Here is a 26963-nt window from a genome sequence, read left to right as displayed (position 1 = left end):
TTCTGCATGCACAAAAGCCTCAAACACTAGATCTTTTGAAGGCATTCACTAGGTCCTTCAAGTCATGTTGAGATTTATTTCAGTTCATTTTCTATGACACTTAACCCTTAAGTCTTCTATGCTGCATTACAATCAGCAAATGATAGATCAACACAATCCTGCTTTGTTCTACTAACCTAAAAAGTCAGCTGAAATGAAAAAGTACTCATTTCTGAAGAAAACATTTAATAAGCACAAGTTGAAAGTGAAATTTCTACCTCTAGGCTACAATTGTCTTCGCACACCAATGATTTCCAGAGAAGTCAACCAGAACTTCCCAGCATTTGAGGGTTTTCTTATTCATCCCAATTGAATTGAACCATTGAATTAATTTTACCCCCATCACAACTATTGATGCATCAAAGGAGTGTCCACGCTAAAAAGACAATGGCTGGAATTCACTAGAATTGGAGTATGGAGTAGAAGCATTCATGCATGTAATTGGTTTTACTGATAGATTTTGTATCACAAAGAAAAATTGTCCCTCAGGATACAACACCATTTTCAAGATTACAAAATGTCTGCACAATGTACCCTTCTAATCATGTTACCTGAACTAGCAATCCTGATCAATAACCCCCAGCCCCACAAGAGAACAAAACATCAGGAGAGTTATCATCAGGTATCTGCATTCCTGATTTTGGTTGGTAGCTACCATTTTTTTTTGCACACTTAAACAAAGGAATGAATAACAACTGTTAATGATACTTAAAATTTAAAGTGTAGGAAGGAACTGCAGATACTGGTTTAAACTGCAGTTAGACACAAAATGCTGGAGTAACTCAGCGGGACAGGCAGCATCTCTGGAGAGAAGGAATGAATGACCTTTTGGGTCGAGACCCTTCTTCAGACCTCTAAGAAGGGTCTGGACCTGAAACATCAACCATTCCTTCTCTCCAGAGATGCTGGCTATTCCGCTGAGTTACTCCAGCATTTTGTGTCTAACTTAAAATTTAAGATTGGGATAACCAACATTAATGATGGATTTTGCTATATCTTTTAAATGAATGTTGTATCTTCTGATCTTCTGTTCTCTAAACAGTAATATCAAATAAAAGCCAAATTACTTTTACTAATTTGTTTTCAACGAAATAAAAAATATATATATTTGGCCCAGAGTAATCACGAATGTCAGATACGGCAATGTAAATATGATGGCATGGAATTTATGCTGGCAAACAGTACAAGAGTCTGGTCTTATCAAAAGTCACATGATCAGATAATTTTAACAATGTTAATGGAAAAGGAAGAGAGTAGAGCGCAGAGCAAAGAAACAACTGCCTTATTTGTATATTGCCATTTAGTTAAAGAGTCGAGTAGTTTCAGAAGAAGGCAGTCGTGTCTGACTCAACATGAAGAGAAACGTGCCTTGCTTTAATGTTCTTCATTGAATGTGGATTAGTGAAGTTCTATCCTACATTAGTACTATCATATATATTAGGTACAATTTATAAAAGCCAGTTAATCTACAAACCTGCATGTCTTTGGAATGTGCAAGGACACTTGAGGACCCGGAAAAAGCCCAGGTGGTCACAGGGAGAAGGTATAAACTCCGTACAGACAGCACCCATAGTCAGAATCGAACCCGGGTCTCTGGCGCTGTAACTCTACTGCTGTGCCATTGTGCCACCCAAAGTTCCCTGTATACATCTCCTAAGGATACAATCTCTTGTCCACAGTCCTAAATTCAAATCAAGCACACCACTCCTAACTGCAGTAAAGATACGCTTTTGAGAATTTTGGCAGTACAGTAGCACAGCTGTTGGAGCGGCTGCCTCATAACGCCAGTGATAAGGTTCAACCTGACCTAGGGTGCTTTGAACAATGCGTTTGCACATTCTCATTGTGACCGCATTACCCACTGGTTTAATCCCACATCCAAAAAGGCTTGTGGATTCCTAGGTTAATTAACCTCTCTAAAATTGCCCCTAATGTGCAGGGAGTGGATACAAAACCGGAATTATATGATACGCATGTGAACGGGTAATCAATGGTTTGCAACAACTCGATGGGTCAAAGAGCCTATTTCCATGTTGTATCCCTAAATAAAACTAAAATAAATAGTCCAATAATAGCAAAATTGTGACTAAAGCTTTCAGAATTTTGTCGGAGAACATAGAAAATAAGAAAACACTTTGCCGAAATATGAAACAGTAGTTTAATGGGTCAAAAAACAGAAACTATTGTTGCTCTGTCAATGGGTTTACAGAGCAAATATATCATATCTAGGCAACCCAGTTGTTCAGAAAGGTATTAAAGCAAGCATGAATTCCTTTGTAAGGAATATTATAAATTGTTTTTTTTTTCATTCTAAGGCATTCACTGGACCTTGAATGAGGAGAATTAACAAAAGGTACCGACTGAATTGCAAATATTGCCCTCCACATTGGTTGCTCAGGTGCTCATTTTAATCCTGGGTGCATTGTAATTGAAGTTCTAAACTAATTCAAGTTTTAGGTGCACCTCCACTACTGTTTTTTTTTTAAATTTACTTAAGCGAATAAATTTGTTCAGTGCATGTTTTTTGGTAGTCTGGAAGTAAATTGTTCAAACCGTCTAAGAACTCCAGAGTCAGCAGTTGCGTTATTTTGGGCTGTATTATAATTAAGTTTTGAATATGCAATTTTCTAAAAAACACGATGCAACTGTGGCATAGATGTCCTGTCATTTGGCATGTTTTGTTTGTGAGAAATGCTTTTTTTTAATGTGCTGTGGGCATTTTATAAAGGTACTTAAATAAATGCAATCATTCAAACACAATTGTGGGAAATAGTGGAGCAAATGACAACATAAAAACTGCTATATTATTTTAAATACTATCATCCCCTTAAAATATCCCAGCTCACGTGCCAAGGTAAAACATGATGTAAAATCTTTGTAAAACCTTTTAAAACGTATATGAACCATACATAAGAAAATAATTCAACAAGACAGTGACAGCAATTTTTGTTGTTCGCCAAGAGCAGTGGTCACCAGTTAGAGCAGATTTTAACTACATGCAACGACATAAAATCATTTTACACCTCTTTTGATTTTTATTTTCATTGACTTCAATTCAGAAGGGATATGCAATAGGTGGCTAATTCACTGTCACCAATGTTGTGCTATTACACAAAGCCAAATCCACTCTGCTGTAAATGTTTGTTACAGCCACTAAATAGCGTTACTGTCAGTAGCTACTTTCTCTCATTTCCTTGCGTTAGTGGCCGTGACTCAGAGAGTTTACAAATTGGACTCTGAGAGGGAACGGTGGTACGAATAATGACATGGGAGTCCAATTCTTCATAGCAGCCGCTAATATAAATCAAAAGGACATTGTCTCACAGCAGAGTGAATGCAGGTAATAGATCTTTTTATGCCCACATGCTACTTTTGATTTGGTGAATCTCAACTGATTACGACATCTGTTTCTCAGATGCCACGATTAATAATTAAAATCTCCAATGTTGCAAATCTAACTGCCATAATGTAGTGACAACACTACATATATTAGTAATACAGCTGCTTCAATTTTAACTAAAGCAACATTTATATTTTAGGATTGAAAACATCATGTTAAGCTTTAATGAATGTAACATGTGCCAATGGTGTTAATGGCAGGAGAGCAGGAGTTATTCTAAAACAGTTTGCTAATTATTTGCTTTATATTGTGATAGAATCCAGAGCTATCTTTGCACATTGTGATTACTTAACAGTACACAAATCTCTTTATTCAAATACCTTACCAGCCATATTGGCAATGAGCAAAGGGCCTATAACTGTCCAAGTAGGACTGAGTATCAATCTATCCAACAGTTGATGGAAGAACACTTCTTGACAATTTTAGCAATAAGGGAATATTTGCAGAAAGGACCAATCACGCGTTCTCATTTATTGGAGCATTAACTGAAATCAACCAGATCAGAAAGCCCTATGGACTGCTTCCACAGGTGATTTCATTTCGAATCGTGAAGGGCCCGCCAGTCCGCATGCGCGTCAATTACGTCGACACATGGAGCGCGAGTCGGAGCAGTTCGGAACTGCTCTGGGAGGTAAGTAATTTTACTTTCAGTGGGTCACTGCGACAGCTGATGGAGGCGGCCGGTCTTGGGCCGCCGTGGAGCCTCCATTAGGAGCTAGATTCAATTTGCGGCTGCCGTTGGAACTCCGAACGGGAGCAGGCGGCCGAATTTGAGGCCACCGTGGAAGCTCCATAGGAGCTCGGTTTCGTTATTACCTGCCGGCATTGGAGCTCCATTCGGGAGCAGGCAGGCGGATTTCAGGCCACCATGAAAACTCCATTAGGAGCTGGGGCTGCCGGCGCGGCTAGGTTTCGATCGCTGCTAAGATAACAGCAGCCGGTGTTAGCCGCGGCCAGGGCAGCGAACGCTATGTAAGCTCAGCTGCCATAGCACCTATAAAAAAATGTAAACATAGATGCTGCTGCCTTAGACCAGCATATAGTGTGTGCTCTATTTGTAGGGGCATTTTAATATGCTACAGATAGTTCTTTAATTAAAGTCAAAATCTGAAGAACTGATTAAGGTAGTTATAAATAGAGCTGGCAGTTTTACAGCGGTTGCTGTTCGGTCATGTTTGTGACTATCACAGCAGATAGGACATTTTCTTATCATACACCATATGGTGTAGCAAAATTTGACGCCATTACGGCACAGAATGGGGCTCCACTGGAGCGGGCGGCTGTTCGGAGGAACTCCATTGAGGCTCCGGTAAGGAGCTCCTGGCTTGGGAAACCTTTTTTCAGCTGTGTCTATTAGACACCTGTGGAGCAATACCTAGTGCAGGGCTGCGTCATGATAATTGCCGCTCAGTAGAGGGAACTATTGGAGATATTTTTTAAGAGACGCCAACCATATGGATGTCTACACAGCAGTCGAATCTTTGATCCAAGCTTCTGTTTAAATCATATGAACTGTGTTCCGTATACCGGAGGCATTACAGACGGTTCAGTAATTTGCCTGTGACAACACCTGGCAGGGTTGCAGTATTTCTCCCACTCTGCCTAGCGGACTATCAGGAAGACGTGACTCTGATTATAATGTCGGCTCATCCGAGTCATATGGGGGCCAGAGGCCTGAGGTAACAACACCTGGTACAGGGTTGCACTCTATTTCCTCCCTGAAATACTCCATTGAGGCTCCAGAAGGGAGCAAGGACTCGGAGTCACTAGCAGGTGCAACCTGTCTGGTAAGTATAATAAATAATTATGATTTATACCGACAGAGCACCGATCTGCACAGCTAGTCCCGATTTGGCTCCTAGAGGGAGCAGCTTGGCAACCCCGAGTCGGGGCAGAGTCAAAGCCAAGTCTGTGGGACAAGTCCTGTCAGACGATTTGGGTCAAGGGGATTCTGTCCCCACATCTATGGCAGATGTGATTGGCCGTTTGTCTCAATTGGAACATCTGATGAATCAGATGGTGGCATGAGAATGCTCCGTGTTACGGAGGCATGTACAGGCAGTTCGAATCATATGCCTGAGGCAGCTCCTGGTTCAGGGTTGCAATATTCCTCCCACTCGGATGAAAGGAGTGTTGGAAATGGTGCCAAATAATACGCTCCATGTTACGGACGCATGTACAGGCAGTTCACGTCATATGCCTGTAGCAACTCCTGGTTCAGGGTTGCTAGATTTCTCTCATTCGGAATACTATCGGAGATGATGTCACAAAATATGCTCCGTGTTACGGAGGCATGCACAGACAGTTCGAGTCATACGCATGCGGCGACGCCTGGTTCGGGGTGCACTATTTTCTCCCACTCTAAGGGATTGTCACAGATCCGTATGGAGCTGACCCCGAACATGACTCCGAACATGACTATGTGCCTGAATCCCATGCTTTAATGCATTGGGTACGAGAGTCGCATAAGGAAGAGCTGCCTGCTCTTGCCTCTAAATTTGCTGATCCCTCGGGGACGGGCAAGCCACCACAAGAGGAGTTGGCAAGCGGCATCAGCTATCTAACATCATACCAGCTGAAGAAATGACAAGCATGATAGACAGGGTCTGCAAATGGAACTTCGCTGAAGCTCCAACAAGCAAATCGACCCGGGTTCAGAGACGCTGGCAGGTAAGGTCTCTTTATTAACCTCCGTCAAACTCCGAAATGGAGCCGTCTGTCGGCCCAGGTTTGGATTTACTGGCAGCAAGTGGGACAATAAATGATTGGTTATTCACCCGCTGTTCATTAACGTTATGCAGGGTGTCTTTTATATGACCACTCTAATAGCCTACACTCATTGGAGTGTGCAATGTATATCAGTAAATTATTATGCAAATATTCTTCTACTGTATTCCTAATGGGAGCAGTATTTTTAAGATGATTATGCTTTCAGCAACTGATCTCAGCACTCAGACTTTACTCAGTCTCTGGCTCGGTCTCTGGGTCATAACTGACATTAGGGTAGCTTGTTATGGAAATGACCTCATAAGCAATATGGGCATGATTGCATACATTATAGTTTACAGCATACCCACCAGAGCAGAGATTAGGGGTGGCATTAGGTATACAAGTGCACTGAGCTTGCTAGTACCTATGAGATGAAAGATAGTTTATTTATTGTTATTCAATAGTCTCAAGGTATTGCTGATGGCTCATTAGTAGCCAATAGAATGGATATTTCCCTTTCAACATACAGAAAGAGGCTTACATAGTGTGTGTTAATACATTTTGGAAAATTTGGTTGAATATGTCTGGATATTTGCTGATAGAATTCTGCACAGTGTTGCATGAGTTATTGTCTAACTCGAAGTCAATTGGGACTATGGTCTAGTTAAGAACAATGGCCATGTACGCAAGTTAGCATCATGGTATTAATAACGCATGTTTTATACCATTAATGGTTTATCTGATTGGGTTACTGCATGAAACCACAGAGCTTTGAAGTCTTCACGTAGTCACTCACATCACTTCTAAATAAAATAGAAAGATCAAACGAGAACTTACCGTTTGAAATGTGATCTTTATTTTGTGATGTTGAAGTGAGGGACTACGTGCCCTCCACTCCCAACCCTACTTCTCATAAAGATAATTCGGTAGTTCTAAGGTCGTTTATCCTTCTATAGCTTAGGACGGCAACTATTCTGTGGTTTAATACAGCTGCTCTAAAGATTGACGCGCATGCGGACAGGCGGGCTCTTCACGTAGTCCCTCACTTCAATTTCTCATGAAATAAAGATCAAACTTCAAACGGTAAGTTCTCATTTAATCTTTCTATCAAATTCCACTACTCAAATTCCCTTTCACCCTTAAATTCTGTTTGTACATCTCATCATGCAATAATTCCACATCCTCTACCATACACCTCTTGCTCATTGTCATTGTTATTCAGCATAAAACAGGCCCTTCAGCCCAACACATCCGTGCTGACCAAGTGACCTAACCGAGCAAGTACCACTTGCCTATGCCTAGCTAATGTCGTTCAAATCCTTGCTCTCCAATTACCTCCCCAAGTCCCTTTTAAAAGTCATAATTGCACCTGCTTCTTTGCTTCATCTATGCACTGACCCTCCCAGTGAAAACGTTGCCTCTCTGGGCCATTTTTAAAATCTTTCTTCGCTCACCTTGAAACTATGCCCTCTAGTTTTAGACTCCTGTACCCTGCGGAAAGGCTATATCTATTCACCTTATCTATGCCTTAATGATTTTTTTAAGCCGCTAAAAGATCACCCGACAGCCTCCAATAGTTAGGGAATAAAACACCCAATAAATCCAGCCCTTCCTTGTAACTCAAACATTCCAGACTTAGCAATATCCTCATAGACCTTTTTTGCAACAGTGGCGCAGAGGTAGAGTTGCTGCCTTACAGCGGCAGAGACCCGGGTTCAACCTTGACTAAGGGTGCTGTCTGAACAGAGTATGTACGTTCTCCCTATGACTGTGTGGCTTTCCTCTGGGCACCCCAGTATCCTCCCAAACCAAAGATATACAGGTTTGAAGGTTAATTGGTTTTGGTAAAATTGTAAATTGTCCCAAGCATGTGGGATAGTGTTAGTGCATAGAATGATCAATGGTCAGCGTGGACTCTGTGGGCTGAAGGGTCTGTATCTCACGCTGTATCTCTAAAGTCTAAAAGTCTAAAGTCCTGAATTTTGTGATCAATATGAATTTTGCCTTGGGCATCTTTCAATGTGTGCAGTTTACCTCTGAAAGCTCCAAGTTTTCTTAGCAACTCCTGGAATAATTCAGCCTTATCTATCCTTACATGAGCACAGGAAGCCTGTCCCAACACATCAGAAGTCACCCCAACTTTAATCATAATGGTTCAATCTGCATTTCGGTATTTCACAATCACATTAGCGAATTTCAGAGTTAACTAAACCATCTTAAGTTCAATCCACTGTTTCCTGGTTCTGTCTGGATTATCAGTGTAATGCTGCACCCCGTGACAAACTTAAATATCACAGCTCTGTATTTCGCTTTCAAGAAAATAATCAATGGTTCTGCTTTTGTTAAATTGAGTTTCATGTCATATGCACAAGCAAGGTTAGGCATAGGTACAATGGTCTTGCTTGGAGCAGCATCACAGACATTTAGACTCAGACAACGCAAAAACATGAATTGTACATAAATTACGCATAAATATAACAAGACAATAAAACAAAAAGACCGCACAGTAAAATAAGAGATATTAGGGTAAAAATACTCAATTAGAAAACAAGGGCATCTTTGGAAAGGCAAATAAATTTACAATTTCAACTCAAACAGGGTGGCATGGTGGTGCAGTGGTAGAGTTGCTGCCTTTCAGTGCCTGAGACCCGGGTTCGATCCTGACTATGGGTACTTGTCTGTACGGAGTTTGTCTATTCTCCCCATTACCTGTATGGCTTTTACCCTAGATCTTCAGTTTCCTCCAAGACTCCAAAGACATACAGGTTTGTAGCAGTGAGAAGTGGGTCTTATGCGGATGGTGGGGATTCTTAATGATAGCCTGAAGCAGGTTTTGGACAGCATATGATTCTCTCCGTAGCTTCTACTTCTACATTCAAAATCATGTTTGGTTTGCCTCAAAAAAGTGTCTTGCCACTTGTTCTTTGTGCATGCTAGTACATGGAATAGATAATCCCACTGGTAAATCTGGCATGTTTATATTTGTTACATTTTCAATATACTCTCAAAGCTCAGATTCATTCAAGTCAAGTCAAGTCAAGTTTATTCGTCACATACACATACGAGATGTGCAATGAAATGAAAAGTGGCAATGCCCACAGATTTGGTGCAAAAAACAAACAAACAAACTACAAACAGAATGGAACAGATTCACATATTCTTTTACATATTAAATATTGTGGGCGGAAGGAAAAAGGGGGGAAATAAAAACAGTAGAATGGTACAGTAAAGTTAGTCCCTGGTGAGATAGGAGTTTACAGTCCTAATGGCCTCTGGGAAGAAACTCCTTCTCAACCTCTCCGTTCTCACAGCATGGCAACGGAGGCGTTTTCCTGACCGTAGCAGCTGGAACAGTCCATTGCAGGGGTGGAAGGGGTCTCCCATGATCTTAATGGCTCTGGAGTTGCACCTCCTGATGTATAGTTCCTGCAGGGGGGCGAGTGAAGTTCCCATAGTGCGTTCAGCCGAACGCACTACTCTCTGCAGAGCCTTCTTGTCCTGGGCAGAGCAATTCCCAAACCAGATTGTAATATTTCTGGACAAGATGCTTTCCACAGCCGCTGAGTAGAAGCATTGGAGGATCCTCGGAGACACTCTGAATTTCCTCAATTGCCTGAGGTGGTAAAGGCGCTGCCTTGCCTTACTCACGAGTGCTGCAGCGTGTGATGTCCATGTCATATCCTCAGAGATGTGGACTCCCAGATATTTAAAACAGCTCACCCTATCCACAGTATCCCCATTTATCCTCAATGGAGTGTACGTCCTCGGATGATGTGCCCTCCTAAAGTCCATGATCAGCTCCTTAGTTTTTTTGATGTTCAAGAGGAGGCTGTTGGCCTGACACCAGAGTGCTAGATCAGCCACCTCCTCCCAGTAGGCCTTCTCATCTTTGTCTGAGATCAGGCCCAACACCACAGTGTCATCAGCAAACTTGATTATCGAGTTGGAGCTGAACCTAGCCACACAGTCATGTGTGTACAGGGAGTACAATAGGGGGCTGAGGACGCAATCCTGGGGGGATCCTGTGCTCAGGGTGAGGGATTCCCTCTCATCTTGACTACCTGGGGCCTGGCAGTGAGAAAGTCCAGGGTCCAGGCACACAGGGGGGTGTTGAGCCCTAATTCCAGTAACTTCTCAGCCAGTCTGGTGGGGACTATCGCGTTGAAGGCTGAACTGAAGTCCCCCTTCTGGCTGCCAAGATGAGAGAGAGCGGTGTGCACAACCTGGGAGATCGCATCGTCCGTGGATCTGTTCGGACGGTATGCAAATTGTATCATTCCGATAAGAACTGCTCTGAAACCAGTCATCATTGATTTTACACAGTAATCTGTCCCTTGGCATCTTTGAGATTGTGTTGCCATAATTAGAATCTTGTTATAACTTCCACAATTCATTTACAAATTCAACAACCATTTTGTTAGAAATAAAAACAAACAAACTGGAAAGAATCATATTGAAATGTTAAAGAAAGAATTGCAGATGCTGGAAAAATCGAAGGTAAACAAAAATGCTGGAGAAACTCAGCAGGTGAGGCAGCATCTATGGAGTGAAGGAATAGGTGATGTTTCGGGTCGAGACCCTTCTTCAGACTTCACCCGCTGAGTTTCTCCAGCATTTTTATCTATATTGATATGTTAAATCTGTTTTGTTTTCCACAGATGCTTCCTGATCTGCTGAGTGCTCCCGGCATTTGGAACTTTTTAGATTCCCAGCATCATGTTTATTTTTCATCTTCATTCATTGTTTTATTAGATTTTATTAACTATGAATCAAATGTAATCCTTTGCAAAATCTTGCTTCATTTGGGGTTAAAGTGATGCTTCAAGAAATCCATCAATTCCTTCAATTTAGTTTATGACTCTCTCACTCCCAGTTCAACTATATATGGGCTTCCACCATACTATTCAGAATAGAGTTCAGTTTATTTTAGGCATTGATGTTATTCGTAGAAAATAAATGTGAGTTTCTCGCAATATTCCTCCCATGTCTAAGTTGAGGGCCGAATGTTGCTATTGAATGCATTAATCCAGCTATTTTTACTTTTCATTTTTATTCGTTGTTTCATTAACTATGAATCAAATTTAGTCCTTTGCAAAATCTTCCTTCACTTGGGATTAAAGTGATTCTCAAACAAATCCATCCATTCCATTTAGTACTAAGAAGGGTCCCTGTCTGATATATCATCTATCCATGTTCTGCAGAGATGCTGCCTAACCCACTTTGTATCCTTTTAAAATTCTACTTTCCATGTCATGTTTATTTTTATTAATGCAGACAATTATTATTGAGACACAAGAAGCTGCTGATGCTAGAAACTTGAGTAAAGCATGAAGTGGTGGAGTAACTCAGCAGGTCAGGCAGCATCTCTGGAGGACATGGATAGATGATGTTTTGGGTCAGGATCTGAAAAGTTGCTTGCCCGTGTCGTCTAAGAGATGCCTCTTGACGTTGAGTTACTCCAGGACTTTGTATTTTGGACAATTATTATTATTTCCTTCACTCTCCTTGGCATTTTTCTCAGAAGAAGAGTTTCACTTCAACCCTACTTAAATTTAAGGAAATAATTTTTGATACCGATATCTTATAGTCTTAACAATCATAGGCCCCCCTCGGTCATGACTGACCATGGGTGATGCATCCTAGTTATTGGCTGCTTGTTCTAAACTCAGCTGGAGCAGTGTCGCTTGTGGCTGAAGAGACCAATGTGGGAGTGACAGCCTCTGTGGCAAAAGTCCCATTTGTGCGTGGTCTCTGGTTTGTTGAAGTTGCCGCGCTCATTTCCGCGTGCCCACATGTCTGCCGCTGCATTCAACAGTTTCTCTTCCCCCGTTTTGAGATGTTGGTTCAGGGTACCTCTCCACCTGGTGCGGTCAGCTGCAAGGTTCTCCCAGGACTCCACATCAATGTTGAGCGCCTTCATAACTCTCTTGCTGACATCCTTGTAACGTAGCTGGGGGCGGCCGATGGTTCTCCTCCCAGATATCAGCTCTCCATAGAGGATGCCTTTTGGAATACGGACATCCTCCATGCGGTGGACATGGCCCAGCCTCCGCAGTTTGCGCTGCCTGAGTAGAGTGTACATACTGGGAAGGCCAGTGCGAGACAGGATCTTGGCGTTGGACACTTTGCCTTGCCAGGATATTCCCAGGATACAGCGGATGCTTCTCAGGTGGAAGGTGTTGAGTCTTCTCTCCTGTCTAGCATATGTAGTCCATGTCTCACTGCCATATAGCAGCGTGCTGATGACACAGGCATCGTAGGCTGCTATCTTTGTCTTCGCTGTCAGCTTTGGGTTGGTCCACACTCGAGTTGTGAGGCGAGCGAGAGTTGTAGCTGCCTTCCCGATCCTCTTATCAATATTTGTGTCCAAGGAGAGGTTGGCGGTGATGGTGGAGCCGAGGTACGTGAACTGATGGACGGCATCAAGTTCGTAGTCGTCGATGGTGATGACAAGCGGTGCCTCGGTATCCTGCCCCAAGACGTTCGTCTTCTTCAGGCTGATGGTCAGCCCGAAGTCCTTGCATGCCTGATAGAAGCGGTCCAACAGTGACTGTAGTTCCTGCTGGGACACAACTGCGGCGTCATCGGCAAACAGCATGTCTCTGATGAAAGCTTCACGTACTTTTGTCTTTGCTCTGAGGTGGGTAACATTGAAGAGCCTGACCTAGTACGCAGGTAGATCCCCTCTGTTGCAGTGCCGAAGGCATGTTTCAGGAGCAGAGTGAAGAAAATCCCAAAGAGTGTGGGAGCGAGGACGCAGCCTTGTTTGACGCCACTGCAGATGTCGAAGGGCTCAGAGAAGCTGCTATTGAACTGCACTGTTCCCTTCGTGTTGATGTGGAAGGATTCTGTCATGCTCTGCAGTTTTGGTGGGCAGCCGATCTTTGGAAGAGCCTTAAATAGGCCATCTCTGCTGACGAGGTCGAACGCCTTGGTGAGGTCAATGAAAGCAACACAGGGGCATCCGCTGTTCTCTGCACTTCTCCTGGAGCTGGCGAAGGGAGAAGACCATGTCTGTTGACCTTCCAGCTCGGAAACCGCAGTTGCAGTCGCTTCTCTTGCCCATGTTCTTGTAGAATGTAATGATCGTAGCATCCCTCATGTCCTGCGGTACAGCTCCTTCTTGCCAGCACTGGCACAGGACTTCATCCAAAGGAAGCAGTAAGGTAGTCTTGCAATGCTTGAGCAGGTCAGGGGGAATCTGATCGCTGCCTGGGGCCTTGCCCGAGGCCAGGCTCTCAATGGCTTTGCTGAGTTCTTCTACCGTCGGCTCTGCGTCTAACACATCCATGGTCGACAGGCACTCGATGGCATCAAGGGCTGACGGGGACACAGTGTTCTCTCTCCAGTAGAGGTCGGAGTAGTGTTACACCCATCTCTCCATCTGCTGGCATTCGTCTGTGATTACTTCCCCAGTGGAGGATTTGAGGGGGGCTATCTTGTTCTGGACTGGTCCTAATGCCTTCTTAATGCCATCGTACATTCCCCTGATGGTCCCTGAAATAGCGGCCGTCCGGATGTCATTGGCGCAACGCCTGGCAGTCTGCTGAACCTTGCTCCTGGCAGCCCTGAGGAACCGCACGTTCTTCTCATTAGATCACCGCTTGTACTCGCTTGGCTTCGATGACAGGAGTCATCTCGGTCGACTTGTCCTCAAACTAGTCATGCGTCTTCAAGGTCATCTTCCCAAAGCTAGCCAAGGCTGTGCGGTGCATGGTGTACCGCAGAATTTACCAGTTCTCTGTTGCAGAGTCTCCCGGACACGAGGTGCCAAGTTCTCTCTCAATAGCCTCTGCAAACTGTTGCATGAGATCTGGACGGGACATCTTGCTGACATCGATGCGGGGGTTCCCCTGCTTCTTGGTACGGTAAAACCTCTTTGGCTGAAGCCTGATCTTGCAACACACCAAGGAGTGGTCTGTGTCGCAGTCTGCACTGTGGTAGGAGCATGTGTGGATTGGATTGGATTGGATTCAATTTATTGTCATTGCACTTTTCAGTGCAACAAAATGGTTTAGCCTGCAGTCATAACATAGAATAAATAACAAACACTCTACACAGTTTAAAGTCCCAAAGTCATTGTCTCTTCCCTCCTTGCTCTCCCTCTGCGTTGAGACAATCCAGGCCTCCGATGTTGTGACCCCACTGTGATGGGAGGTAAGTCCCGCGGCTGAATCCATGCTCCGCAAATGGGCCGGTTCAAACTCCGCGGCCCAGGGCAGTCGAAGATGCCGAAGCTGCCACCCTCCAGTCCAGCGGACGCTGTAGTTGCGGGAGCTCCGGAAAAACAGGTCACCACCTGTGACCTGCGAGCTCCCGATGATGTCGTCCACTGGCCCGCGGCCGAGCCTCCAAAGTCGGGTCGGAAGTTGGGTCGCCCCGCAACCACAGCCCCGAAGTCGGCCAGCCTCGCGTTGGTAAGTCCTGGCTGGCTCTGCCTCCGCAGCCTCCGCAGCCTCGAGGTCGGTCGCAGTTGGAGGCCGCCAGCTCCGCGATAGGCCTCAGCACAGACAGACACGGAGACGGCAAGAAAGGTCGCACCCCCCCCGGAGGAAGAGTCAAAAAACATGCCACACCCACCCCCCACACATACACAACTAAATAAACCAAAATAAACTGCAACAACGGGACAAAAGAAAACAAAAAAAAGAAAAGACAGGCAGCGCCGCCACGTCCGGTGTGGAGAACATTCTTGATAGTGGCACATCTGACTAGGTTCAGATCCAGTTGATGCCAATGCTTTGAGCGTGGATGTCTCCAGGAAACCTTGTGCTGGGGCTTTGTCTGGAAGTACTAGTTGGCGATGCACAGGTCATGGTAAGTGCACAGCTCAAGCAGTCGTTGTCCGTTCTCATTCATTTTGCCCACACCAAATTGCCTAAGGCAGGAAGACCACAATTTGTGGTCTGCGCCCACTCTGGCGTTGAAGTTGCCCAGGAGAACAATATCCCCCCCCCTGCTGGGGATGCTGCTGATGATGGATGCAAGGTTCTCATAGAACTCATCCTTTGTGCCTGATGTGGAGGACAGTGTCGGGGCATACACGCTGACAAGAGTGACTGGGCCTGCGGTGGTGTTGAGGAGGAGAGTCAGGAGTCGCTCTGAGCCATTACTGTCTGGTTCCACCGTGTTCAGCAGGCTATTCATATAACCATATAACAATTACAGCACGGAAACAGGCCATCTCGGCCCTACAAGTCCATGCCGAACAAATTTTTTTCCCCTTAGTCCCTCCTGCCTGCACTCGTACCATAACCCTCCATTCCCTTCTCATCCATATGCCTATCCAATTGATTTTTAAATGATTCCAATGAACCTGCCTCCACCACTTCCACTGGAAGCTCATTCCACACCGCTACCACTCTCTGCGTAAAGAAGTTCCTCCTCATATTACCCCTAAACTTCTGTCCCTTAATTCTGAAGTCATGTCCTCTTGTTTGAATCTTCCCTATTCTCAAAGGGAAAAGCTTGTCCACATCAACTCTGTCTATCCCTCTCATCATTTTAAAGACCTCTATCAGGTCCCCCCTTAACCTTCTGCGCTCCAGAGAATAAAGACCTAACTTATTCAACCTATCTCTGTAACTTAGTTGTTGAAACCCAGGCAACATTCTAGTAAATCTCCTCTGTACTCTCTCTATTTTTATTTGTACCTTATTCCTTGCTGCGAAGCCTACTCCGTGCTCCCTGGGCTTGTCTGAGTCCTTCCCCTGCCAGTAAACCATGTACTCCTTCCCCTCAGTGTGCCCGAGTCTGCCAGCCTTGTTTCCTGAAGGGTGGCTATGTCTATGTTGAGTCTCTTGAGCTTGTTGTGTATGACAGCTGTTTTCCTGCAATCGCTGATGCCCTGTAGGTTTTCAGAGAGGCCTGTCATCATTGTAGGTATGTTACAAAACCTACCTGAATCGTGGCTGAGCATCTGCCCTACCCCGTGTGCGCGATTTTGGCGCTGTTTAGAGGGGGCGGGTTTAAAACGCGATTTTTACTAGGCTGTTGCAATCGAAAATGTTCAGCCTAGTAAATCATTAACGGAAAATCGCTGAAAGACCCCGTCGCAAAAGGTATTATTAGTTTTTATGGCCTTGTATAATAGTTATAGTAGTTTAAAAATCACTCTCTCAACCCGCAACCTCTCGCAGCCCCAGGGTTTTATAAAGCAAACAATTAAAGGTATGTACCTTATTTTTACATTAAATGGGGCTTGTTATTAACCCTGTTAATATAAAGTTTACTATAGCGAGTAGTTCATTTTGGGCTCTTTATATCCCGCAGTATTTTTCTGGGCATTTGAGGGCACAAATCCAGCGCAATGTGAATGTTCTAAACCAGCGCGTTCCACAGGAACCCACTAGAAAGCTGATTTAAATTGACTTTAATTTACAGCAATTGAACACTAAATTCCTTCCATTTGGCCTATAATTTGATGTAAATGAGATTTTAAAATCATGTTTTATTGTGAATTATTTGTGAATATTATTTGGACACTTGGGCTATTTAAAAATGTTAATCATTTATTAAGAAATGGATAGATGTTTAGATCTAGTAAATTGAAGTTTGAAATTAGCTACAATTGGGTAACTAACTAATTATATGCTTTAATTTCAGGTCATCCAAGTTAGATTATTTTATATTTGTTTCAGAATGGTTCAATCTATGATAACTGAAAATTTCATTCAGTTCTATTAATTTTTAAGAAGGTTATGTGCTTTTGACTGTCCACGATCACAGCTTTTTTGTTATGTCCATAGAAAATCAATAGGAAACAAGATGCTAATTTCCGAGTATGAAAATGGCCATAACTTTTTTATTACTTGAGATATGAAAGTGAATTAGGTGTCAAATTAAACTTAATGTTATGCTTTATCTGATGGGATAAATTGCAGACTTGAATTTTTAAATCTCAAAATTTTGTAACATTGCTAATCATTGTCCGGACATTCAAGTTCCCAGTTTTAGAGCTGGTCTCTTTTGATGTGTTTTTGTTGGTAGGTGCGAAGGTTGCGATCTGCTGTTGGGATGGTTCCTAATCCCCGTGCACCCAGTGAGGATAGCAGACCGTGGCGGGACAGCACCTTATTGGCTGGGGGCTGCCCAGCTTGAGGCGGGCGGTAGCTGTCCAGTGAGATCCGAAAATCCCTCCCACCGTTGGGAGCAACCGCTGGCGCCTCAACTTACGCCAATCTAGAGATTACTTATAATCGGTAAAGGGCCTGCCCCACTTTAATGACCTAATTTACGACCCCTGCCGAGTTTGCCCTTGACTCATACTCGCAGCATGGTCGTAGGTAGGTCGTCGCAGGCCGTGATGCTAGTTGTAGGTACTCATGGCATCAAGTAGGTTGGGGCATTTTTTCCAGCATGATGAAAAATGGCCACGCGTAAAAAAGGTTGTGAATTCGGTCGTGAAAGTGGGACAGTCCCTTTACTGTTGCTCCCCGTGTTGTGTTGACGCTGCAGGCAAAGCTGCAGTGTCCTCTCCATGTTGTAGGTGTAGGTTTGCAGGTGATGTGTATTTGGTTGCAAGCCTGGGTGATGTCATATGGAGGACAGGCTGTTGCCCATGCAGCATTTCCCCCCTCTCCGCAAAGGCGATTAACTAATACTACCTACGACTACCACGACTACTCATAACTACATGGCGACCTCACTACAACTGCACCTACGACTACAGGATTATCGATTTTCTCCATGGCGACCATACAGAGGCCTCGACTATTTCCCAGAATGCGGGAACTCCTCGCAACCATGTAGGAGACTCATCAGACCACCAGCAAACATGTGGCGACCATGTGGCAATCACGTAGTGAGCGCAGAGTCTCCTGCACCCACCTCAAAAGTCATCTAAGTGGGACATGCCCTTAACATAAACATCCACCACATAGACTTCACATTCCTCAATGTGAAGGAAGGTAAAAAAAAGTTCAATCTCTTCCCTGAGCTCTCCCGCGATCGGCAGCCTCGAGACTTTCGTTGACAGGACAATCTTGACTCCCGTAGCCGACGGCGTTTTTGGCCCTCGACGTCGGGGCGATCCAACTCTTGCACCGGGGGAATGTCAGCTCCCCCGTACCAGGCAATCGAACCCCGCGTCGGGGATGGTCGAGCCTCTGCATTCGTCAGAGCTCCTGACTCGGCCTCTCCCGACACTGCGGTTGGAGCGATCCCGCGCAAGGGATTGGCTCCGATATTAATTCTGCGGTGGGGCACCAAGGTCAGTCCAAGGAGGCCTCCAGCTCCATCGATGGTAGGCCGCAAAGCGACCGGCGACACGACCCGGAAACATTGCGACTCCGCCAAAGGTAAGGAACTGAAAAAAATGTTTCCCCCGACTCACCCAGCCCCCCCCCCCCACATAAAACAAACCAGAGAACATTTACACAAACTTATAAAATGCACTAAAACAATTTTTAATGAGGAAGAAACAAACAGACTGTAGGCGGGGCTGCCAATCGTTCGGCGCCCCTGGTGGTATATGAAAAGAGTTGGAGGTTAATTTTCATCCTTTAGTATATTTATATATTTTTATTAAGCCTGCTGGGTGTATACACCTGCAAACAAAATCTTTATAGAGATCAACAAAAATGACATCTGCCAAAGTGACACAAAGAAAGTTGCAAAAAGCACCATGATCTCAACTGACCTGGGGAACAACAATTAGCTATATACATTCAATTGTATCTAACACAGAAATTATAAACATTAATATACATGAATCAAATTACTGTATTAATGGAAATACTGAATTACTATGGACCTGTGGATGAAATCTTTCCTTCCATTTGACTGAAAAATAAATAGTCAGATAACAGAATGTGTTGTGTACAATTTGGAGCAGCATAAAATCAAGAAGAGATATGTCTGTGCTTATGTTTCTTGAGTAATGCTTGCAAATTGCTTCTTAATGTTTGTGCATGAACCATTGGAGGGAAGCCAGGGATATCTAAACAGTAAAACTGAAATGTATTTAACTTTAACTTCTCTCATCTGTTTCTTATTCAACGTAATTTATTTTGATGATATATTGCTATTATATCAAGACTTGACAACCCAAAATAGCCACAGAATGCAAACAGAAATGGAAAGATTGAACATTAGATACTATTATAATATGTTATTTTACATTGCCTACTCAAAAGCACTTCAATCCCTGTAAGTTACAAATGTGCATCCAATCCATCCAGGTCTCAAAATAATAAGGATCCAGCCACAAAGGAATTATGTGCTATTACTATAGGGACCAAATCCTAGATATTGTGGCCCTCTTGTAAAGCACGTGACAGTGGAGGCAGTCCTCATCAAATGTCCTACACAGTGCACAATTCACACCCCAACAGAGAAGTACCAAAAACATACTAAACCTCTTGCGATTTAATTAAACCTCAGTCTGAAGAAAGACTTGTCCCTCCTTAAAAGATCCTTAAAAGTTTGACCTTAGACAACCACAAGAAGAGAAGACACAACATCTGAAGGGTCCTGATGTCACCTATCATGTTCTCTAGGAATGCCACCGGACCTGCTGTTCTCCAGTACTTTCTGTCTTTCCTTGGTAAACCAGCATCTGCAGTTCCATGTTTCAACAATAGGAAGAGGTTTCATGTAGAATTCATCCTCAGCGATAGTGAAACCCAGCACCGGGCTGGAAAAGAAGAGGTGGAAATATTGGCAACCATCTGTAAGCAGTAATAATAGGGTTAAGAAGGGTTTCGGCACAAAACATTGTCATCAGTCTGAAGAAGGGTTTCGGCCCGAAACGTTGCCTATTTCCTTCGCTCCATAGATGCTGCTGCACCCGCTGATTTTCTCCAGCACTTTTGTCTACCTTCGATTTTCCAGCATCTGCAGTTCCTTCTTTAACACATTAATAATAAGTGGATGTTCCTTCTCGGGATCCTTGAGATTCTCACTGCAAAACGGACATTCCCTCCACATGCCTGTTAAGAGCATATGAGAGACTGGATACCGAAATAAAAATAATGAGCTCGGCCATATCTTGAATGTAATGCTTAAGCTGTGCTCCAAAACCATGCTTGGCCCAAAAGCCCTGGCAGCTGCACAATTGGAACATTTTTTTCTATTGCTTGACTGATCCATATCCCTTCAAATCCTGCTGTAGGGTCTCGACCTGGATTGGTGTCCCACCCTCTGCCACCACGGATGCTGCTTGACCCTCTGTTTCTCCAGAAGCTTGTTTTTGGCTCCTTTCAAATATTTAGTTAAGAATTTTCCATTGTCTTCAAATTTAAAATTAACAAATGGCCTTACATAGATACATAGAAAATAGGTGCAGGAGTAGGCCATTCTGCCCTTCGAGCCAGCACCACCATTCAATGTGATCATGGCTTATAATCCACAATTAGTACCCTGTTTCTGCCTTCTCCCCATATCCCCTGATTCCGCTAGCCCTAAGAGCTCCATCTAACTCTCTTTTGAATGCATCCATTGAATCGGCCTCCACTGCCTTCTGTGGCATAGAATTCCACAAATTCGCAACTCTCTGTGTGAAAAAGTTTTTCCACATCTCAGTTCTAAATGACCTACCCCTTATTCTTAAACTGTGGCCCCAAGCTCTGGATTCCCCCAACATCGAGAACATGTTTCCTGCATCTAGCATGTCCAATCCCTAAATAATTTTAGATGTTTCTATAAGATACCCTCTCATCCTTCTTAATTCCATTTAATACAATCCCAGTCATTCCTTTCTTTTACCATATGACAGTCTCACCATCCCGGGAATTAACCTCATAAACTTACGTTGCACTCCCTCAATAGCAAGAATGTCCTTCCTCAAATTAGGAGACCAAAACTAAACACGATACTCCAGGTGTGGTCTCACCAGGGCCCTGTACAACTGCTGATGGACCTCTTTGCTCCTATACTCAAATCCTCTTGTTTTGAAGGCCAACATGTCATTAGCTTTCTTCACTGCCTACTGTACCTGCATGCTTACGTTCAGTGACTGATGTATAAGGACACCCAAGTCACTTTGCACTTCCCCCTTTCCAAATCTGACACCATTCAGATAATAAGCTGCCTTCTTGTTCTTGCCACTAAAGTGGCTAACCTCACATTTATCCACATTATACTTCATATGTTATGGATCTGCCTCCTCACCAAACCTAGCCAATGCACCCTGCATCCTCATAGCATCCTCTTCACAGTTCACACTGCCACCCAGCTTTGTGTCATCTGCAAATATGCTAATGTTACTTTTAATTCCTTCATCTAAATCATTAATATATAATGTAAATAGCTGCGGTCCCAGCACAGAGCCTTGCGGCACCACACTAATCACGACCTGCCATTCTGAAAGGGACCCGTTAATTCCTTCTGTTTGCTTCCTGTCTGCCAACCAATATTCTATCCATGTCAGTACCCTACCCCCAATACCATGTGCTCTAATTTGGCTCACTAATCTCTTGTATGGGACCTTATCAAAGGCTTTCTGAAAGTCCAGATACACTACATCCAATGGCTCTCCCTTATCCATTTTACTTGTGACATCCTCAAAACATTCAAGACACCTTAATTGGTTACAGAAAGGTTCGGCTGCTGCCTCTCCTCCTAGGTCCACCCAATTTCTTCAGAGTGGTCTACTTGTTTGGCCCATCAGCAGCTCAGACGTTCATTACTGCGGGGCAACGTACTTAAAGAATCCACAGTATAATTGGTACACAAAAGAGGCCGACTGTGGAAGGATAAGCCAACCAAACAGGTTTTTGTCATTTAACAGAGTTTAATTAGTTCTATAATATTAAGCATAAGTTAATAATATCACAGTGTAGGAAGGAACTGCAGATGTTGGTTTATACTGAAGATAGACTGCGCCTATATTCTATGATTCTAAGGGTCTCGACCCAAACCATCGCCTATTCCTTTTCTTCAGAGATGCTGCCTGACCCATTGAGTTACTCTCGCATTTTGTGTCTCGTCAATAGTATGAGTGTTGTATGTGATCATCTCGCATCAAACATTACAAAGTGTGGAGTAAATTTAATAATATGTGCCCCTATGCCCCATTATAAAAGTAGTAATACCTCTTTATTCATGTTCAAATCTAAAACTTAATTTTGAGTCAGTTATTTCATTTTGGCAATTATATTACGTTTGGTTAGAATAACTTTAATTGATAGCTTTGTTGAGTGCCAGGATGTGTTCTCGCCATCCTCCTTTCTCAATTAATTGCTACCTGCCACTGCAATTAATCTGCAATGGACCTAGAATTTATTTCAAAGCCATTAGCACAAAAATGACCTAGACTTGAATGTCCACTCTTTCTGCAACTAATATCAAGATGCGTTTAATTTACCCATTGATTTTAATGTAATGTTCCCTAATGCATACTAAAGTAAACTACTGAGGACTTAGGAAAGTGGTGAATTCAAGCCAAGTACTTATTCTTGAAATATCATGGCAGAAATCTTAACAGTTATCTGTGTACAGGATCAGGAATGTTCAGAAACCACACTTAAGAAAGCTTTTCAATTTTATTTATAAATATCGATTTGATAAAATCAAATTGAACTGAAAACAGAATGTAGGTCACATTTAAGATGAGTGAAATAATTTTAAGTGACTGGTTTGCAAAATATTGTTGGATATCACCAGACGTGTCTGACTGCCTCTGTTCCAAAGCAGCATATGCATATTGGATTCAGAAATAACACCCCCTATAACATCAATGTTAATGTTAAATTTGACCTTATGAACAAATTTGGCTGACAATTAAATGCTATTGCGCCAAACTTTTACTTATATAGCTAATATTATTTTGATCCAATGTAGCAGCAGACTTCCACCTTCCAGTGTAAAGCTTTAGAAACAAAGAACTGCAGATGCTGGTTTATGCACAAAAGGACACAAATTGCTGGAGTAAAGGGGCTGTCCCACTGCGGTGACCTAATCTGCGAGTTTAGACAAGTTTGCCCTCGACTCAAACTCGCAGCATGCTTGACACATTATCCTAGGAGGCCCTATGAGGTCACTGGAACTCTTCTTCATGTTCGAGGGAAGTTCCCTAATACAGCTGGGTCGCGAACATTTTTTCAGCATGTTGAAAAAATTTCCTCGAGTAAAATGTGGTCCGCATGGTTCTTTTTAACTCGTAGTGCAGTGGGGTCGCTATGCAGTTACAGGCAGTCGAGGGCAGCCGTAGGAAATCTCCTTTGCTGACCGGGCATTTTGATTGGCTCCTTGGAGTTTTCAGGACCAAGGAAAACTGACTGGTGGGTAAAATGCCCGCTAAACTTTATTATACTTCTTAAAAATGTTTCCACTCCTTCTCTCCCCCTCTCCCCCCTTCTCTCCCCTTCTCTCCCCTTCTCTCCCCCTCTCTCCCCCCCTTCCCCCCCCCCCCCCCCCCCCCCCCCCCGCGGTCTCTAAAGGAATTACCGTACACTGTGCAGCCGTATTTTACCTTCCTCTTCATTGCGAATGTGAATTTCAGACAGCACTCCCCCACTTTCCCTGGCCCCCGCCTTTGCGATGTGTTTGTTTGTGTGCAGATGGTCGACCCAGCTCGCGGTTTCAACGCTGACGGTCGATCCAGCTCGAGGTTTTCCAGGGGTGTGCCCTCGAGCTTGAAGGTCGAAAACACTCTTCTTAACTCACGGATTAGGTCACCGCAGTAGGACAGCCTCTTTACTCAGCAGGTCAGGCTGCATCCCTGGAGAACATTGTCTGAATCAGTCTGAAGAAGGGTCTTGAGCCGAAACGTCACCTATGCATGTTCACCAGAGATGCAGCCTGAGATGTTGAGTTACTCCAGCAATTTGTGTCCTTCAGGGTAAAGCTTTAGTCAGTTCAGGTTTTTATTCCATCTAGTTAAATAGCTGGAATTTCCCTTTTAAAAAAGAAATCCAGGCTTTTATTGACAGATTGATGGAAATATACAGCATGGGAACAGTCCTTTGGCCCACAGAGTCCACGCTGATTATCAATCACCCATTCCCACTAGTTCTATGTTATTCCACTTTAGCATCCACTCCCTATACAATAAAGGGCCTGTTCCACTTAGGCGTCATTTGCGCGTAATTTACACAACATTATTTACGCGTCATGATGCACGACGCGCGTGACATGACGCGCAAGTGATGCGTGCATGGCGTGCATTACGCATGCATGGCGCATGGTGAGGCGTGGTGGTATAGGCAGTGAAGCGTGGTCACGCTCGGCGCCGCAGGATTTGCGATTCACAAAATCTTCGCACCCCACCTTCGTGATGTGCAAATGACACCCATGTGGGACAGGCCCTTAAGGGCAATTTACAGAGACCAATTAACATAGAAACTCACATATCTTTGGTGTGTGGGAGGAAACCGGAGCATCCAGAGGAAACCTATGCAGTCACATACTCAACACAGACCAAACCCGAGATCAGGATCAAGCCCATGTCTTTGATGCTGTGAGGCAGCAGCTCTATTAGCTGTGCTACTGTATATATTTTCTTAAAATGTAAGTTAAGAATAATGTTGTGATAGAAATTAAGGTTATAATTTCCCATAATTAGACTTCTTAATTGAGAGCATGCTAGAGATACATTTTAAGTAAATTAGTAGGAAGAGGCTGCAATATATACAATATTTTTAAATTAAACAAAATTATCTCTAGAATTAAGAAGCTCCTAATGTGCAAACCTGATACAGAGAAATAAAATTAAGTTAACCAAAAGAGAAACAAAATTATTCTTGGTTATTGCTCAGACTATTACTACTTTCCTGTGATGACAAATTAGAACTCCGTGTAAATATTCAGAACTTAAAACATAATTCTTTTAAAAATGGATGGATCTTTCTTAAAGATGATTCTCCATCTATGTGTGTTGCATTTTTTTCTTTTAACCTCTCTTGTTTTGACATGGATCAGAAGCATCTTTTGGGATTCCCTGTTTTATTTCAGTCCAATTACAGGCAAACATTTTAAACTGTTCTTCAAAACGGTTTCATAATACAACTGTGCTGCTTTACTTGATATAACCTTGTTCTTAAACATTGCAGTAGCAGAAAAAGTATGCTAATAATTGCCGAGACCCCAGTCACATGCAGAAATCAAATGATCAAATGCCTATTTATACAAAATTTAAACAAAAAAAAACGTCAACGTTTATGAATGTGAACTGTATACTGACCCAAGTATGATTCAAATTTTATAGAAGAACAAGAGCTGTGACTTCGCTGATGAATATAAATAGATGGCTTTTTAAAATGTTAGTAATATACAGTTAAAGTCGCTTCTATTATAATTTTCAATTCCATAAAATGGCGTGTAGTGAAAATGCTTGCAATATTTTAACAGACAAAACTGGTATGTATCAGGCTGATGCGAATTCTCATTGATAAATATATTATTGATTTGATCGATTTGCCATAAATTATAACTGTAAAACTTTCAGCACATAAAATCGGAAGTTCGGAAGCGTGACAATGCATAAATTACAAATGCTCTAATATCTTTAACATAATAAAAACAAATTATAGAAAGTCTTCCATTCTAAATTACACTATAAAATTAACAAGGACTAGTGGTGTGATTTAAGTAACATGTTTATATATAATACACAGGAGATTTTTTTACTGTATTTGCTGATTGCAGGAGGTTTTAACATGTATTATAAGAGCTAAATAACAAAAACAAACGTGAACAACGTGCATGAAAGGAAAATATATATGGATGTAAAGAAAACGTTCTCAGATTCTGGACTCTGATCACAGGGGGTACTTGCCACTAAAATGTGACCACCACAGTTAACAGTGAGTTTTGAAACCTCTTAGCATTCGGTATCCAGGGAAGGGATATTGGAGATTTCGAATAACTATGTGGTACAATCAAGGTAAAAATAGACATCACCCTAATTGTAATGCAGCTTTGGGACCGGAGCAATTTACATGTTATATAAATGCCTGCTAGAGTGAACATCTCATTGCATGGTACAAAAGATCCGAAGCAGAAATCTGTGGAAGTCTTAGAAACTGGTACTGGAACAGCTGCCTTAACTCTCAGAGGTAATGCATTTACTTCAGAAGGACCGATTTGTGCTATCAGTCTATCACAACCATAAGCAGATCCTCGACACAGGTGTCACACGTTTGTTTACATGTATATTTTGCTTAGGTCATGTTATTGATGGTGGAACAGCAATGGCAGGAATTTGTTAGCATAATCCAGAAGATGCAGGATCATTTCATTCCAAAGAGGAAGAAAGATTCTAAGGGGCATAAGAGGCAACCGTGGCTGACAAGGGTAGTTAGGGGTGGAATAAAATTAAAAGAAAAGGTGTATAACATAGCAAAGGGTAGCCTGAGGATTGGGAAACTTTCAATAAGGTACAAAAAGGGCAATCCGGGGTGAAAAGATGAAGTACGAGGGGAAGCTGGCCAAGAATATAAAGAAGGATAGTTAAAGCTTCTTTAGGTATGTTAAGAGAAAAAGATTAGTGAAGCCAAATGTGAGTCCCTTGAAGACAGAAACAGGTGAAATTATTGTGGGGAACATGAAATGACAGAAGAGTGGAACAGGCACTAAGGAAGGCACAAAGAATCTCCCAGATGTACTGGAGGACATGATCTAGGGAAACAGAGAAACTGAAAGAAATTTGCATTAGTAGAGAAATAGTATTGGGTAGACTGATGGGACTGAAGGATGATAAATCCCCAGGGCCTGATGCTTTGCATCCCAGGGTACTCACGGACATGGCTCTGGAAATTGTTGATGCATTGGGGGTCATTTTTCAATGTTCTATAGATTCAGGATCAGTTCCTGTGGATTGAAGGGTAGCTAATGTTATCCCACTTTTCACGAAAGGAGCGAGTGTGAAAAAGGG

The 26963-nt window shown here is 43.0% G+C and overlaps 1 protein-coding gene across 1 annotated transcript in view; it reads right to left on the bottom strand.

Moving 5' to 3' along the window:
- Positions 1-8658: 8658 nt before the first annotated feature.
- LOC129695774 (uncharacterized) overlaps positions 8659-26963 on the bottom strand; it is a 321989-nt gene continuing 303684 nt past the window's right edge. Inside the window, exon 2 of the mRNA XM_055633073.1 lies at positions 8659-14497. Within this exon, the coding sequence (XP_055489048.1) occupies positions 11814-12746 (933 nt within the window). The 5' untranslated portion in view covers positions 12747-14497 and the 3' untranslated portion in view covers positions 8659-11813. The remainder of the gene's footprint in view (positions 14498-26963) is intronic.

This window comes from Leucoraja erinacea, chromosome 3, assembly GCF_028641065.1.
Source record: "Leucoraja erinacea ecotype New England chromosome 3, Leri_hhj_1, whole genome shotgun sequence".
Classification (NCBI taxonomy): Eukaryota; Metazoa; Chordata; class Chondrichthyes; order Rajiformes; family Rajidae; genus Leucoraja; species Leucoraja erinaceus.
Note: the sequence above shows the minus strand (reverse complement) of the source record. Positions and strands in the feature narration are given on the sequence as shown.